This window comes from Terrapene carolina, unplaced genomic scaffold, assembly GCF_002925995.2.
Source record: "Terrapene carolina triunguis isolate 2854851 unplaced genomic scaffold, T_m_triunguis-2.0 Scaffold180, whole genome shotgun sequence".
Taxonomy (NCBI): Eukaryota; Metazoa; Chordata; order Testudines; family Emydidae; genus Terrapene; species Terrapene triunguis.
In genome coordinates this window covers 688,994-706,762 of record NW_020664531.1, presented here as the reverse complement: position 1 = coordinate 706,762, position 17,769 = coordinate 688,994, and the positions used below count along the sequence as shown (strand labels likewise).

General features: G+C 41.2%; 1 protein-coding gene across 1 annotated transcript in view; it reads left to right on the top strand.

The window, feature by feature from the left end:
- The window catches only part of LOC113407016 (epidermal growth factor receptor-like), a 210,413-nt gene that overhangs the window by 169,823 nt on the left and 22,821 nt on the right, over positions 1–17,769 (top strand). The window contains exons 13-18 of the mRNA XM_026654081.1: positions 1,619–1,751; positions 3,391–3,490; positions 6,694–6,851; positions 13,146–13,181; positions 14,266–14,407; positions 16,391–16,513. Coding sequence (XP_026509866.1) covers positions 1,619–1,751; positions 3,391–3,490; positions 6,694–6,851; positions 13,146–13,181; positions 14,266–14,407; positions 16,391–16,513 — 692 coding nt within the window. The remainder of the gene's footprint in view (positions 1–1,618; positions 1,752–3,390; positions 3,491–6,693; positions 6,852–13,145; positions 13,182–14,265; positions 14,408–16,390; positions 16,514–17,769) is intronic.

Sequence of the window (17,769 nt, the reverse complement as noted above, 5' to 3'; positions counted from 1 at the left end):
TGTGACCAGTAATTTAAGCAAACCTTTCTTCCTCCTTGTATATTGCCACAAACGAAAATCTTTAAGCTGCAGTTGATGTTGTTAAACCTCCTTTTCTATCAACACAATTACTAAAATTCCAGGCATCAGTTAAAGTGATAGTCGTATCCCCCTCAGCCTCAATTCAAATGTCTTGCCTGCCAAACACAATAATAACCAAGCACTCCTCTGCTCCATAGCCAGCTCCCATCAATGCCAACATATAACCAAGTACAACTCCCAGTCCCTCACAATCCTCCTCAAACACTCAGTCTTAACTCCACCCTCAGATAGATTGAGATAAGTGGCCTGCGTGTAATGGCAAAGCTCATAATGTGGTGTTTCTCAAGGAGAAAGTGTGAGGTAAGAGTTGAGGTGGTGCATTTGAATGTGATTGTGAGGAAGTGGATGTCTTCATTGTGTTTGGTTATATAGTGGAACTGAAAGGGAGTTTGTTGTGCAAGGCAGGGGGGAAATCCTGACTCTGCTGAAGTGAATGAGAGCTTTGCCACTGACTCTAATGGGGCCAGGATTTCACCTAGGGTGGTTGAGAATGCATATGGGTATGATGCTGTGAATATAGTAAGGCATGTGTGTTGCAGCTAATGTGAATGTCTGCTTCAATGGTGACCTCCTGGATTATTAGTTGCAATTTCTGTCCACTTGCATGGCAGAGGCAAGGAAGGTCAGACCCAGAATTTAACTTGTTGCCTGTCAAAGGCTGTGGATGATGCTGTACTAATGTAAACCTGGGAGGAGGGGAGGGAGGGCAGGGGGTTCACCCTTGAGAATATAGACTAAATTGCTTCCTCAGGCTGCCCCGTCTCAGCACTCTCAAAGCCTCACTGAGATTCATGAGCTCAAAATTTTGAGGCATTAGCCATGCAGAACCTAGATTCTGGCAGTTTTGGTCTAAACTACCCTTCCCAGTCACACATTGGCAGAGGCTCGATTTATACATCCCAAATGGGGAGCAATATAAAAAGATAAAACTCTCCTCTGAACACATTCACTTGCACTGTAGGGACTGTGTGTGCGTGTGTTTGCATGATGTTGTACTCAGAAGCTGGCCTACACAGAGGATTAACAATGACCGACAGCTAGGCAAGATCTGCTTTGCTATGGCTCAGCTACTTAGAGGCTTGTTGTTTTGGAGCAGAAGAACAAGGGTGAAAGTTCGAACTCCACATGTTTGACTCATTCAGTCGGGGTCCAATTTGAGCTTCCCATTGACTTGCATGGACATTGGATCAGGCCCTTATCATGTCTCTCTGCAGCATATTGATTTGTTTTATGTTTATGTCCGTTTTAGGAGTAGATTTCTCTACAACAGATTAATCCGTATCTGATTAATAAATAGCCACAGAGCAGCATGTGTTTTTATATTGCAAAACTAACAGTCCCATTTAATTTCAAGCTTTGGAAACTAGAGAAAAGCATGAGTGTTTCTCCTCCTGCTCTGTAATGCTGTCAGGATCCTTCAGATCTACTCTAGGTTAATTTGGAAAAATTGGCTCTCAAAAATGAGTCATTTGTGGTGCTCTAATTACTCTCTATGAAATCCCTGGCTATTGTTTGTCTTTGTCTCTGTCTCTCTCAGCTGCTGCGGAACATGTTTGTGACCCCTTATGCTCAGAAGTAGGCTGCTGGGGTCCAGGGCCATTCCATTGCTTTTCCTGTCGTCATTTCAGTCGCCAGAGGGAATGTGTGAAAAAATGCAATGTTATGCAAGGGTAAGGAGGTTTTTTGGGGGCGGGGGAAGAGGGGAAGGGTTAGTGTAGGAAGAAAAATATTTACATTACTAGGGGGAAATAAAAACCAGGAATTCTAGTAGTATCAATTTTTGTTACTTTTGCAAAAATGTTGGTTTGAATGTGGTACCTAAATACAGAAAAGGGGGGAAGAAATACCCTTCTCTAAGAATACTTAGCAGTCTGTTCCCCAGCATCAGTTGGGGGATGTACATGGATAACTCCCCTAAGACTACTGGGAGAAGACTGAAATTTCAAAGGGGCTTAAGGGAACTAAGCACCCAACTACCATTGAAAATCAAGCAGCCTACCTCCTTAGGCCCTCTTGAAAATCTCAGTCTTTAAGCATATTAGGTGAAATCTTGACCCTATTGTAACCAATGGGATTTTGATACTGACTTCACTGGGACCAGGATTTCACCCAGCCTCATTTACTTCAAGGGGACAACTCAGTGGAGTTAAATTTATGCACATGCTGCAGTGATTTTGCTGGATTGTGGCCTAAACATCTTAAGGTCAAAGTCTACCCTCAGATTCCCAGGCTCCCATCTAAATTACTGGGAGCCTGGTCCAATTTTTACTCACTTTTATTGCCGAACTGCAGTGGAGGCATGATGAACCTAAATACACTGGCCCCAGCACACCAGGACCAGTAATTTCAGGCAGAATAATCGCATCAGCTTGTCTTATGTTTAGCAAAATTTATAAGTGTCCTTGGGTCTTGAAAAGGAGGATTCTCATAATTGTTTGAACCTGTAATATATATGTTAATTTAAAGAAACAGCTAACATCCGTTATGCTGATCCCAAAACTGAAGGATTTTGAATACTCTGTGTTTTTACAGAGCACAAAACGTTTACTCATCCATAGAACTACCAATGGACATATTTTTCCTATTTCCTTTTTACTAATTCTTTAAAGCTTGTTTAACTTTTAAAAATAATTAATATTATGACACTAATTTACAGTATGCTGGTGTCTATAATGTTTATATTTGTCTAGCAATTTGCAGTTCAGCAGCTGTTGTCTTTTCAAGTGAATTCCCTCCAGCAGATATTATGACCTACAGGGCAGATCTGGGCATTTTTTTAATCAAATGATGGGTAGATTTGGTTTAATTAATAACACAATTACTTGAAGTAGAACAGCTTTATTGCTATCAAAACCATCTGTTCTCAGCTTTCATATTTTAATGATTCATTGTGTGTTATAGGGAGGGCAAGAATCTAATTATCAGCCAATTTGTTTAATTTCCCAAATTTTATTTAGAGGCTCAGAATCACTAGACATATTTTTGCTGATCAGCAGTGATAGAAAAAATGTTTTGGAGAATATTCTTCATCTTCATTAAAATGTAAAGACTAATTTGTAGTTTACAATTTGGATTGCCCTGTGTGGCACTTTCAGCCAAATTTTCCTTATTCTCACCTTTTCCTGTGTTATGCCCAGCAAGTAATATTGATGTGCTAGGGCTAGTCAAGAAGTTCTTCCTATATCCCCTCCTATCTCATTATACTCATCCTAATATAGTCAACCTGGAAAAAGTAGTGGAAGCTCTGAAATGTAAATTTGAAGTTGACATCTTGTCAAGTATTCCTTCTATTCCTTTTTTATTTTTCAGGGAGCCAAGAGAATTTGAAAGAGAATCTGAATGTCTTCAGTGTCACCCAGAATGCCTGGTGCAAAATTCAACTGCGTACAATGCAACCTGCACAGGACCTGTAAGAGCAGTTTTGACCTAACAAACTTGTACACATAGAGACCCTGTAACATGGTGAACATATTAAAATACTTAGATATTGAACAACCAGATCATCATAAATTATGACACTTCCCGCTATGGAGGCTAATTTTTGCTTAACTGAGGCAGTGTATAAATAATAACTATGGCTAATAGTGAAATAATTCACTAACTTTTTGCCTCTGAAGACCAAAGATCAGATTTTAATCAACAGCAGATGTTTATTGGAAAATATTAAGAAAGCAGTTTTTATTTAAAACCAAACTCTACACCCCAACACAATTAAAATGAATGCATCTCTTTTAATGTAAGTGCAAAGTATGGGGTCTTTGTAAAAACGATAGTCAACTTTTCCAAAGTTACTTGAATTTTCTGAGTTTATATAAAGGCCCCTTTTATAAAAGTTAAAATACCTTGGTCTTTCCCAATATCCAATGGCAAAATCCTTCTCAGTTTTATCCTTCTCAGATTTTCAAAATACTTTGTTATTTTATGAAGTCTCTACCTTGGCCCGTATGGAAAACAAAGCCCCATCTTTATTCCCCCCATCCCCCCCAGGTTGTAACAAATTCAGCCTTGAGGGTAAGAGTCAATGGAGAGTTGTACTTCTTTACACTCAGGGCTGAATTTAGTCCCTTAGTTTTATTTTGCAGGATATTACAATTCCAGTGTAGCCATTAGCTCAATAATATCTTTTTTAGTAAAGGGATGGGGGGAATTTTCTGTTTCCTGCCAGAGTGTCACTTTTCTTCCTCCCCAGCACCTTACAGTCCCACTCTTGGAAAAACTCCTGCACCCTCCATTGCAGCCACTATCCTGACACAGGACGACTGTCCACCCTTCATCAGTCAGAAAGTCACTGTTCAATAATGCAGGGTACTTGCTTCATTCCGTTATGGCTTAGAACAACGGTTCTCAACCTGGGGTGTCTTCGGCCCCCTGGGGTTCCATGAACAGGTTTGAGGGGGTCTGCCAAGCAGGGCCGGTATTAGACTTGCTGGAACCCATGGCAGAAGCTGTGCCATGGGGCCGTGGGCAATTGCCCTGCTTGCTACCCCCTAATGCCAGCCCTGGCTTTTATATGCAGAAAAATAGTTGTTGTGGCACAGGTGGGCTGTGGAATTTTTGTAACGTGTTGGGGGCGCCTCAGAAAGAAAAAGGTTGAGAACTGCTGGCTTAGAACCCTGGGCCAGATGCCCAGCTACTAAGATTGCAAGCTCCTTGGGGTAGGGGCCATCATTTTGTTGTGTGTTTGTACAGCAGGTAGTACAGTAGAGCCCCAGTCCATGAGAGGGGCTGATAGACACTACAAATAATACACCTCTACCTCAATATAACGCGGTCCTCAGGAGTCAAAAAATCTCACCATGTTATAGGTGAGACCGCGTTCTATCGGGGTAGGGAGAGGAACCGCTCCCTGCCCCAGCTCACCTCCACTCTGCCTCCGCCTCCTCCCTGAGTGCGCTGCCGCCGCTCCGCTTCTCCCTCCCTCCCTCCCTTCCAGGCTTGCAATGCCAATCAGCTGTTTGGCCCTGCAAGCCTTATAGAGAGAGGGGGGGAGAAGTGGAGCGGCGGCAGCGTGCTCAGGGGAGGAGGCGGAGATGAGCTGGAGCGGGGAGTGGTTCCTCTGCGCCCCCCGTTACTTGCTGCGGCCCTTCCCAGGGCCCCCGCGCCCCACCTCACTTCCGTTCCACCTCCTCCCACCAGCGCATCACAGTTCCGCTTCTCCCCCCTCCCTCCCAGGCTTGCCGCGCCAATCAACTGATTGGCGCGGCAAGCCTGGGAGGGAGAAGCAGAGCTAAGCGGCTTGCTCGTGGAAGGAGGAGGAGGAGGGGAGCGGTTCCTCTGTGCCCCCCCACCCATTACTTGCTGCGGCCCCCCTGCCCCAGGTCACCTCCGCTCTGCCTGCACCTCCTCTCACGAGCGCGCCGCAGCTCCGCTTCTCCTCCCTCCCACGCTTGCCGTGCCAAACAGCTGATTGGCGTAGCAAGCCTGGGAGGGAGGGGGGAAAAGCGGAGCTGCGGTGCGCTCGTGGGAGGAGGCAGAGCAGAGGTGAGCTGGAGCAGGGGGGCGGACGGGGGCCGGGAAGGGCCGCAGCAAGTAATGGGCGGGCGCAGAGGAACCGCTTGCGGTAACACGAATTTGGATATAATGAGGTAAAGCGTTATATCAGGGTAGAGGTGTAATACATAAATACATCAGTGTTGCTCCACTGCAGTCAGTGCTAAGGATCTAGCCTACTACTTTCTGGAGCATACCTGGGGCTCCTATGTGGCAATGAACTAGGCCATCAAGGAAGTTTCTCTTTTAAAGTTAGAATAGTCTCTTCATGTTTGTGATTAATTGCTTACTGGCATCATAAAACTAAAAAGTTATATGCTGCTAACATACTGATTGTCATGAACACAACTGATTCCTTCTGATTGTCATGAACACAACACTTCCAGCTTTTGCTTCGGAAAAGGCAATTTTGCCTGGGACTACTTGTTCCTCTGTTTAGAGAGTACCTAGATCATTTTGGGTCCTGCCACAATCTCAGTAAAAACAACATTATTTCAGATAATGGCCAGAGCAATTCACCTAAACTTTAGCTAAAAGCACTTCAGATTAGAAATTTGATGGGCTTTTCTATTTTCACCCAATTTCTCTTTCTGCTTCAGAGTAGAAGAAAAAAATGTTCTCTTAGATTATACAGAGAATGAAAAAGCTTTATGAGTCAGATCCTCATCTGGTATAAATTGATATAGCTCCACTGATTTCAATAGAGTAATGGGGATTTACATTCAATGAGGATCAGGCCCCTTTGATTTTAAACTTATTTGCTCTCAGAGCATCTTTATTCACAGCATTAAACCAAAAAGTAAGTTTTTATTAGGACAGAAAATAGGAAAATTACAGAATAGCAGGAATCATACCTCAGCATTGATACCCAGAGAGAGATTTATTTCATTTAACATCAGGTGCTGTATCTCACCCAGCATATTATACAAAAGGATTAAAACTTTGCAAGCATTTCATGTAGTACAATAATAGGATAATAAACTAGGATAAAACATTGAATCATGTTTAGAATTTCAAATGATCAAACATGCATTTATTTATCTTCTGAGGCTTTTCTTGCATATGCCAATATATGGCTTGGGCAAATCTATTACAGACAACAATTTCTTGCTCTTTATTCAGGGTCCGGACAACTGCATAAAGTGTGCCCACTATATAGATGGCCCTCACTGTGTTAAATCCTGCCCTGCTGGAATTCTGGGTGAAAATGATACCTTAGTCTGGAAATACGCAGATGAAAATTCAGTGTGTCAGCTCTGCCATCTGAATTGTACCCGTGGGTAAGTAAAATACTTGCTTACACAGAAGTGGAAGGAGTAAAGTATTTCTTCCTTGTGATTTTTCTCACTGTAAAGTCATCCATTTGAAAAAAATAGAAAACTAAAGAGGTTATGAATTTGCAGGTAATGTAAGCAAAGTGCTGCTGCCGAGTTTGGAATAGGTAAAGTTCTGTAGTGCTTCTAGTCTGCAAGAAAGGCAAAAAAAGTGGAGAAAATGGTTTAGCAGACTTAAAACAAGGTTATTTTTAAAATTAGACTTTCTGGAATTTTACAAGTTTCCTATGTTATGATTCACTTTTTTTCCCCACCAGTTGAATGCTTTGTCGGCTGTATTTGTCTGGAGCAATAGTGACATCTGGTGGACTGTGAGATCATTTATGAACATGTTTCTCACAAGAGTACTAAGTATGTCCCATGCCTTTAAGATGAATGTAATAGTATGAGTGGCTGCTCATGTATCTCATTGTGACTTTTGGTGTTTTGCTCCAAAAAAATCACAGATTGTCTCAAGCATACACTGCATTTTAATGCTTCCCAGAGGTTCCTCTCTTTTCATATGCTAAGAACATCCGAGCTGCCATACTGAGTCAGAGTGTGGTCCATCTTGCCCAGTATCCTGTCTCCATCAGTTGCCCATACCAGAGCTTCAGGGAGAGTGTACAGAACAAGGCAATTTCACCTGGGTTGGAATTTAGGGCTTGTCTGCCCTATCAGTACAACTGTGTGACAGGGCCTGGCTGCAAACACAGTTCCATTTTGTGGTACAGCAATGGACTGTCCAAGGCACTAGCATAGTTCAGAGACACAGTGAAGTTTTCATCTATAATGGGGTCCCCTCATACACTTGCATTTGTGCGCTTACATTAGATGCACAGAAAGAGGGACGGCATTTGAAATTTGACTCTTGTCCTGCATTGGTTTCAAGGAATGTTCTCTCATTGGTGTTTTTTCCCCAAGGGGCTTTTCCTCTATAGTAGTGGAAATCTTACCTCAAATGCTCACCTAAGTTAACTAAGAGAAGATTTATACACTGCACTCCCAGGCTCAGATTGCCATTTGACCCAAGTCTCATGTCCTCCTCATGTATTCAGCTACCTCCCTGCCAAGCCTTGAAAAACAGAGCCTGCTTTTGACAAGGCACAAACCCGTACATTCATGGAGAGAAAGAAAGGAGGGGGTTAAATAGGCTACACTATCACTTCATAGATGACTGGAAGCTGTGGAAGTAGAGAAAGAACTGACAGGGATTTGAAGGGGATTTCAATGCAAACAGTCCCCTCTGTGAGCAAGAGTCAGGCTAGCTGTAACCCTAATAACGCGAGATTTGTAGAAGCGAGGATTGTGTGAGGCGAGTGGGAAAGAACTACGTGAGAAGTTGTTGCGACCTTGTGTTAGATAAGTATGGAATGTAGACTATAGTCTAAATAGAGGTGAGAAAAATAAAATATCAGGATGACCTATGTATAAACAAAATGCAGCTGTTGCTCATTATTGTATGTAACAAAAGGTATAAATGCTTGCTGTAATTGTTTACCTGAAGAGAGACCTGTTTAGGTCTCTCCCTCCACACAATTCCTAGAGATAATAAAGTCTCTGACTTGCTGCACCCAACCTGAGAGTGAGAACTCTGTTTTTCTCCGACAAAGCTAAGGGCTTGTCTACAAGTAGAAGTTAGTGCGCAGTGAGCTAGGGTGTGCAAGTAAAGTGCACTAGCTATTCCACACTAGCTCCTCATGTAACTTTCAAAATGCACTAAGTTCAGGCACACAAAGCACTCTTAATGCACAGTAACAGTGTCCACATGGGGAATTACTGTGCACTAGGTACTGTGGGCTTTTTCCCAATATAGACACGCCTGAAGCCAGTATTTCTCAACCTTTTTGATATCGGGGATCAGCTTACTGCCTTCTTAAACTGTCAGAGAGATCTCAGGGACTGGCGCCAGTCTATGGATTGGTCATTGAGAAACACTGCCCTAAGTCACCTGGTGTGTTTCAAGTCTTCATGAAATTCAGTGCAGTGTTTTTCAGATTACGTCATATGGATTGATGATTTCCCTGTGTTTTATCATGATTGCAGACAAAGGTTGTTTGTGCTTTTCAATCATACAATGAATGTTCTTCATTGAAAAATGACACTCCAAGTAACCATTACCATTAGTTCCCATTGATAGAAACTTGGCCATAGTAAACCAGTGTCATTGTTACATGATTGCCCATGTGAAAGCATAGAGTCACAGAGCCATTCTATCATCTAGGTTGACCTCTTGTATGTCACAGGCCACCAATACCACCCAGCACCCGCACACTAAACCCAGCAACCAAAATTAGACAAAAGTATTACAGCCCACTTTAGCTGATAGCTTTAGCAGAACGATGGCTAACCATGTCTAAACAAAGCTTTTAACTGTGTGGTTCTGCTAGAAAGATAGAAAACTGAAGTCAAATGAACAATACATTGTTCAACAACAATACGTCAATACAATACAAGTTGCTGAATCTGGATGTAGCTGTCAGTTCTGTAACAGCTTGTTGTGCACTGTTTATGCCTCAGCACAGAGTTTTAAGCAGTTTGAATTTCACCAGGGATGTCAACTTTTCCGCTGGCTTGAGCAGTAGAGAGGTTTAAGATGGCAGAGCCATGGAGGATGAATGTGTAGTGGGGCAAGATTATTCTAATATCAAAAAAAGGTTCAATGTTTTCCACCATATGACATAGTAAAGCAGTGAATGAAGACTAAAATTCAAATTCATCTCTGATTTGAGTAAGATGTGGGGTAAGTTTGCAGTTGTTGTTTATTTGTATTACAGTAGCTCCTAGAGGTCCCAATTGAGACCAGGACGCAATAGCTGCCCAAATACATAGCAAGAGGCAGCCCATTCTCCAGGCTTTGGCATAAGTTCCCCATTTTGCTCTGGGATTGTGTACTCACCAGTTCTCTCTTTCTTTATACTTGCTGTTGAGGATTTCACTTCTTTTTCAACTTTTCATAAGGCAAACAGAAAAATGCATCCATCACTTTTTCAGCCCAAATGGCTCTTTCTCTTCCACCTCCCTCTCTAACAGCTTGGGGATTTTTCTGCACTAACTCTCTCTGTCTCTCTCTCCAAGTACAGCTGAGAAAGTACACTCCATTTAAAGAGAGAGTAACTACTCCAAAGCCCTGGAATTACCCAGGTCAAACTTCCAGCAACTAATGAAACACATTAACAAGATTAATCTCTCAAACATGAGTGATTTGAATTTCCCTAATTGTTTTCCCAGGATACTACAAGTAAATTTCATTCCAGCTGGTGTGGTAGTGCAGTAAGAACTACAAAGAGAGAGGCAGAAGTATAATTAATCGTTCTGGGCTTCATCACTGATAGAGCCCCCCTACAAATTTAGTTACCACTGACTTATATATTCTGAGATCAATCATGTTAAATATCCAGGAAGAATTTTTGCAGCCATTGCATGTGTGGGACATATTTTCCTGTCATTTAGAAGGTTAATGAAAAAGAAAGGAGAGAGGAAAGGTCTTTTAAGGCTTTAAAAAAAGCCCAGTGGTTTCCCATTTCATTTATGACTGTGAGGTAACCTGTGCTGTTACAGTCTGAGTCTCCTCTGAAAGGCCATAAATAAAAAAAAACTGGCTATATTACATCAAATTAGAAACAGTGAGTTCAGGAGAAAGTTGTTTAAAATCTTGATGGAACTGGGAAATAATCAGTTGTATCTGCACCGAGACAATTAATATTTATGTAAACAGATGAAAAAGTTCCAGATAGCACCAGGATAGAATTGTTTCAGGGGCTGTATGGTGCTCTAATTTTACAATAAGTGGATAGCAGAGAGAGATTTCAGAGTACACTCACCATTAGGTTCAGGCTAATATATACTTAAGATCCCCAGACAGTTTATAATACAAGGTCACATTTCTCATTTTAGTTTCTGTAAGAAGTAGAGGAAAAATAATTCAAGAATGGGGAAAAAGTGATATTTTAGATTCCATAAAACATAGCTTACTTATGTTAGGAGTCATCATAAAATTCCACTTTAAGAAAGATGGTTATATTTAGCCTTGGGTGGATATTTGTTATGTACTTTGCTTCTCCTTTGACTTGTGAAATGAATCAGAAAATCACATGGGATTTGAAAAGCACAATCTGATCCATCATTTTTCTCCCCAAGCATCTTTTAACTTTATCTTGGTACCCTTCACATTGATGGATTTTTATGGAGTTCCATACTAAAGACCACAAATGAAAATCGACACCCTTTTTTCTGCCTCTAGTTTCTAATCTAATCTTTCAGACTATGGGCATTAAGGGAGCATTTCCTTTGTTGAGAATAATACATCTTCTTTTGAGACAGAAACCATCTGGAGAATTGCTCAGAATGAAGGGAGCATGGAAACTGGAATTTTGTAAAAGAAATGCCCTTGAAGAGGTTATACTGGTGGCCTGAAATAATGTTTTATTTGCACAGCTATACCAGAAGAGGGTGTTGTACACCTTTTCCCTTCCATTCATTTAGCGGTGTTAGAGGGTGGTGGGACTAGAGCTTGCATCCTAGGCAAATATTCTAGTCAGCTGACCTAAAGGAGAAGCCCTGTGCAATCTCATGCACATTCCCAGGTATCCCCTCCGTACACACACACACTCACACTCACACTCACACTCACTCACTCGTTATGTTTCCTTATACAACTGAACAAACAAAGAAAACCATAACCAGATGAAGGACATTGGCAAAGTTGCACACTCAGGCTTCAGGAACCAATGTGCAAAATACCTGAAGTGTGTTCTGGACACCAAGATGCAAATTCTTCTATGGGAGCTCAATGCACTCACTGAACCTTTCAGACTCTGAGCCCTGTTGCACTGTGTTAGCACTGAAAACACAAGGAAAGATTAGAATAACAAAGATAGATCCAAGAAAAGGAGCAGTAGGCCCCCCAAGGGCCTAGAATAATTTATGGACTAAATTCTCCATCTCCACCTGCCATTTTAAAATGGCTCAGACTCCTTTTTCCTACTAATGGAATTCAGAACTGCATTCCTGGCCCTGGCTTACTCCTTATCCCCTGCTTGACCTACTCTGTGTCTGCTTTGAGATGATGTATTTTCGGTAAGAGAGGGAGGCAGAAGCCCCAGATTGGACTCTTCTCCTTGCTCGGCTCCATTTTTCAGAAATGATGTGATTGTTTCTGCAGTGCTGTCCTCTCCTTGGTAGATACCACAAGGACCACAATTTCCAGGAGGCGCACACATCTTACCACTCAGCAGTACTTGAGAATGTTCTGTTTATCTCATACTCTGGCACTTCCAGTTGGAATATGCAGTCACTGTATTTTCATCTTCAAACTGTAGCTGGGGTGTTCATTATATGCTGTCTGCCAAAATAAATTTAAGGCATCTGGATGGTGGTGTGCATTTACACTAATACAGAGGGTGAAATGACTGATTCCTGGGAGGATTCTACATAATATCGTATACATAATATACATTCGAGTACAAATCTACTCAGTGTCAGTAAAACCTGATGCTAGACCCTCAATGAAAAATATCATAGATTCTTATATGGATGGTGCACCCAGTGGTAGAATAGTGCAACCAAATACCATACTATTCACTGATGAAGAGATGTGTCTGCTAGTGATATTTTTCATTAGACTAGAAGACCTGGACACTGACGTCCTTTACTGATCCATAAAACAGGTGCCCTACAGTGTGGTAAGCAGCAATGCAAGCTTTTCCTCATAGGCCCATGCCTTGTATGAAGGATCTCCCCTAGTGAAAGGTTAGTTCTGTCTCCAGACGTATTCAGTCCTTGCCGCCCTGTTAACAAAAGGGCCAGCCTGTTGCAGTGAACATTTGCCCACTCAGAGCAAGATCACTAGCTTCTTTCACACAGGCCACCAAACAATTCTTTGTGATCAGTTGTTTTGTGCACCCCCAGGTTAGGGATGAACAAGTCAGTTCTTTTGAAGTTGTTGAATAAGGCAGCACTTGTAGAGACTGCAGAGGTATTGGGGGGAAAAAGAAGCCAGGGATCCATGGTGCATGGTCCATGTTCATAGGCAGACATTCATAAATTGTCCTTTCAACTGAATATACAGCACACCTTAGCCTGTGGACCCTGATTCTGCAGCAAAGCTTTCAAAATAACACTCCCAAAAAGTTTTATAATTATTAATCAGAAAGTTAATATTCTGACAGCTTTTTAAAAAGGTAAGTTGTGAATGACAATACAGTTATTCCAGAGTAGGTGCTAGTGCTAATATATATTTGTAATTATCGTTTTTTACAGGTGCAAAGGACCAGGTCTTGAAGGCTGTCCATTGGGGTAATTATTGCATTCATCACAATTAATGATATAGTTGGGAAGAACATATCCATATTTACATTTTTGTGCTGGACACTGCATAGTAGTGCCCTGATTCAGTGAAGCATGTCCTTAACTTTAAGCATGTGAATAGTCCTGTTGAAGCCAATGAGACTACTCGAGTGCTTTAGTGCTTCGCTAGCTGAGGGCCTAGATGTATGGGACTCTTGTTGCTGTCAGTGAGAGATCTGTGTACTTCAAGTGCATAGTTTCTAAGGTAAGATCCTTTGTGAGAATCTGAAAGCAAAATTCTGTTCTTATTTTGTATTGAAATAACTGTTTTAAAATCATCAAGACAAACAGAAAGAGTAAGTAAATCACCATCCAATGTGGTGCTTACCATACAGTGTCTCTTCAAAATGGTTTTAAAACTATTTGAGCAGATAGTGATATACAGAATATAAAGAGACCATGACAATGGTTCACAAATCCTAGTGCTGAGGCTGTGGAGGAGGGGGGAAGCGGAGGAGGGGCTCTGGCCGCCGCTGCCAGCCCCGCCGCCGCGTTCCGCACAGGTGCACAGCCCCGCCCCCCAGCGCTGTCGGGCGGCGTGGTAAGGCTGCAGGGGATGGGGAGAGCCGGGAAGGGACTTTGGCTGCCGAGGCCCCAATGCGAGCGGCGCTCGGCCACCCTGTCAGCCGCTTTTCGCTCTTTAAATAGCCGACCTGGGGGAAATCCCAGACATTTTTAGATTTTTAGAAATCCCCCCTGGACGGCTATTTAAAGAGCGAAAAGCTGGACATGTCCGGGGAAACCCGGACGTATGGTATCCCTATATAAACTGTTCTATTTCAAACCTGCAACTGAAGCCATTTTGAAGTTTAAAAAAACCAAACAACCAGCTCTATATAAAACCCCAAAAACACTGAATGAAAAACTTCAGACTATTGACACCCATGTTGCTTGAATGTAGGTAGATCAAAACTGATCTGAAGCCTGAAGCCTTCAATTGATCATGTTTCTAACATGGAATGCTGTATTGAAAATACACCATTTGTTATTTCTTATACCAAAACAAACCTCTTTCCCCTTTTTTGTCTTCTAGCTCCAAAATCCCATCCATTGCAGCTGGTGTTGTTGGAAGTATCCTTTGTTTGGTTGTGATAGCCTTGGTCATAGGCCTTTACATGCGCAGACGTCACATTGTTAGAAAGCGTACATTGCGCAGGCTGCTTCAGGAAAGGGAGGTACGTACTATAAACAGTTTCTAAATATATTGACCAACTTTATTGATGTGCCACAGAGTCTCAGAAAGAGCTGTTTTATTAGGCCCTGACCTCACCCTAATACAAACATAAAGTACAATATTATCTGGTGTTTGGATAACATGTTATCTGCAGTTCTACTCGGAAAAGTGACTATGTAAATATGACACCATATTACTTAATCTCAGATCTTATCTTGGTGGGTAAAAATTGCAATAGCTCATAGGTGAGTTAGGTGCCTAATTTCCACTGAAAGTCATTGGAAATTAGGCTGCTGAGTCACTTAGGTGCTTTTGAAAATACTACCCTGTTATGATCTGCTTACTCTAGTGACAAAAATAAGGGATTTTTTTTATGGCTGTTTTTACTACTCGTTACTCCTGTTAGTGCTGCAGAGCCTACACAGCTCTGGGACGCTAAGCTGGATTCTGTTCTGGGGCACACATCATGAACAGAACTTTATGGGCTGAGTTTCAGTTTCAAAGCCAATGCTGCCTTCAGTTGCCCCTGTTCCATTCATGTCTTTTTTTGGAATACTATTGCTCCCTAAACTTGAGCTTAACAATAGTGAAAACAGAAGTCTTTTATTATACTATTGGCTACAGTTTGTTTAGTGCAGGGAGTGATAACCTGAGAGATTACTCGTACCAACCACTCCACATGGACAACAATGTCAGCCTGAATGTAGAAATCTCCCTTAAAGCCGTTGCAAGACAATGTGTTCACCATGCTGGATGAGAACTGGGCTTTCATGCTTCTTGTACTAAACTTTATACACTGCATGGTATAGACTTCATATGGGTTATAGTATTATCCTCTGGGTATTTTACATGTGAAACACAAAATGCATTATCCAGGATCAAAACAAATCAGGTACGACTCTTCCCTTTCTCCTTCCAATTCAGTTTTAATAAGCTACTAGCAAATTGTATTCACAGTTCTACTGAACACCCTGTTTCCCTCGCTAGCTTTGCCAAATCAAGTGATAAAAGTCCTGAAGCTGCCCTACTTTTTGCTACATTACCTAGCAACCTTTTAAGAGCCTCCATATTCTACAGTTGTAATGTTATAGCACATATTGTGTTTGGTTCACATTATACATTTTGTACTCCTTAATATGAGAATCGTTAACTGAAACAGGAAAATGGCTGGCATGCAGAAAACAGATCTGTATCCAGGCTAAATGTGGGCTTCCAGTTAGGAAAGCTATTCAGGAGAAGGACACAACAAGACGGTAGTAAAAGAGGACTTTAAATATTAGGAAAGTGCCTAATTTCTCATTTGTTGTTTCCTTAGAAAAAATACTGCAACAAAATTCAAATCAAATAAATAAAATCTATTAGTCAACTTAAAACCCCCTTTTTAGCCTGGATAACTAGATAATCTTACCTTAGCATTTGCAGTAATTCCCTATACTAAGCATAGAAACTACTTCTAATACCATAGTAAATTCATCTAGTTAAGCAAGGCAAAGCTACAAAGTTTCAGGGTGACCACAGTGTAACCTTTTAAAATGTAGATAGTTAACTTCTGACTTATTTTTAGAAACAAATCTTTAATTAAACTGGTCAGCATTATGTGCATGTTTTAAGGGTATAAATTTTACATCCTAAAATGAACAATAACATCTCTCCACTTTCTTTTAAAATTTTAGTTACCATGCCAAGGTCACATTCTGCTCTCACTTATGCTACATCAATCTGGTGTAATAATTCCATGGACTTCATTCTTGTCTCATTTATACAGGTGTAAATCTGGAGTAACTCCACTGAAGTCATGAACTCCGGAGATACTCTAGATTTTCATAGCTGTAAGTCAGAGCAGAATTTACCCCACGTATACTTCATGTGGGACAAAATTTACATTATTGCCAACAGTTTTTGCTCAGTTTCAATAGTTGTGTGCTGCTTGCCTTCCTCCTTTACAGTATATCTTTCTAAAGTCCAATTCCTTTGTACACAATAGCTCGTTGAACCTCTAACACCAAGTGGCGAGGCGCCAAACCAAGCTCTTCTGAGGATTCTAAAGGAAACAGAATTTAAAAAGGTCAAAGTTCTAGGCTCTGGAGCTTTTGGAACTGTTTATAAGGTAAGACCACCATGTTTTTCTCACCACACACACGCACACAAAGCCATCTAAACAGTGTATGCATTGGAAGCTGAAAACATAGTCGTGGGTTTTTTTTGAGTTATTTTCAAATCATCTTTAGCTTGGGCCAGGTAAAGTAGATGTGTGAATCTGTGTGTGTGTGTGAGTGAGAGAGAGAGAGAGATTGAGAGAGAGAGAACACACAAGAAGTTTTTCATAAGATCTTATGAGAGCCATACAGCTGAATATGGAGCCGATGTGTCTATTTAAAAAAGTACCACTGCCAGAAATACTTTCTTTGGGATGTTAAAATATTAAGAAGAGAAATCAAAGTATGGCCAACTCAGTCTATTGTGCTAAGCAAAATTTTTATTTTTTTATTTTTATTTTTTTTTATCTTCTCTTTTTATTTGTGGATCACTTTTATTGGGTCAAAAGAACCCCACAGGGTTACAGAAAAGCAACTGGAGCCTTTCTAGTGTATCGTTGTGCAGAATGATTTCCCTCCCCCTCCACACTCCCATTATTCTTCCTTCTCTAGAGAGTATCTCTCTAAAAGATTTCTCAGTGAGGAAGCTTCAGGGATGTTTTACACCATTTGGTACTGAAATGTAAAATATAGATTTACTTATCACATTTTAAGTTTAGATACTTGGGGGCAGATTTTCAAATGTGCCTAAGAAATTTAGGAGCGCAAATCCCTTGTGTGCTTTTGAAGATTTGCCCTTTTGACCCCAAATACCCGTCTGCCTAAATGATTATGTAATGCAATAGACGATGAACAAGAAACCATTCTGACATGAATTTACTTCTCATAATATATATAACGGATTGGATTATTGTGTAACCCTTGGAGCAGGCTGGCTGAAATTTAGTTTCACGTGAGAAAACCCTGATTCCCATCATTCAGCAGCTTATAACTTAGAAGTCACACAATAATCAACACAGTGAAAAACGAGTTCAGCAAAGACTAGTAATGTCCAGTTGTGTCCAACTTGCATGTACAATTGCCGTGATTGTTAGCACTAATTAGATATTGGTGCACACATATTGCCATTTATGCATCTTCTGGGCTCATTGCACATGTGACTCAAGGTAATTGCACATGCATGTTTTTGAAAATCAGGCCCAAGAGATTGAGACAGATGCCACTCCATTAACAGGAGTCTACCCAGAGAGAGTGACTGCTATATACCTCCTTCGCTGCCTGCTTAGCCTCCCCTAATTGTTGCTTAGAATGTTTCAGTCTGGTCTGA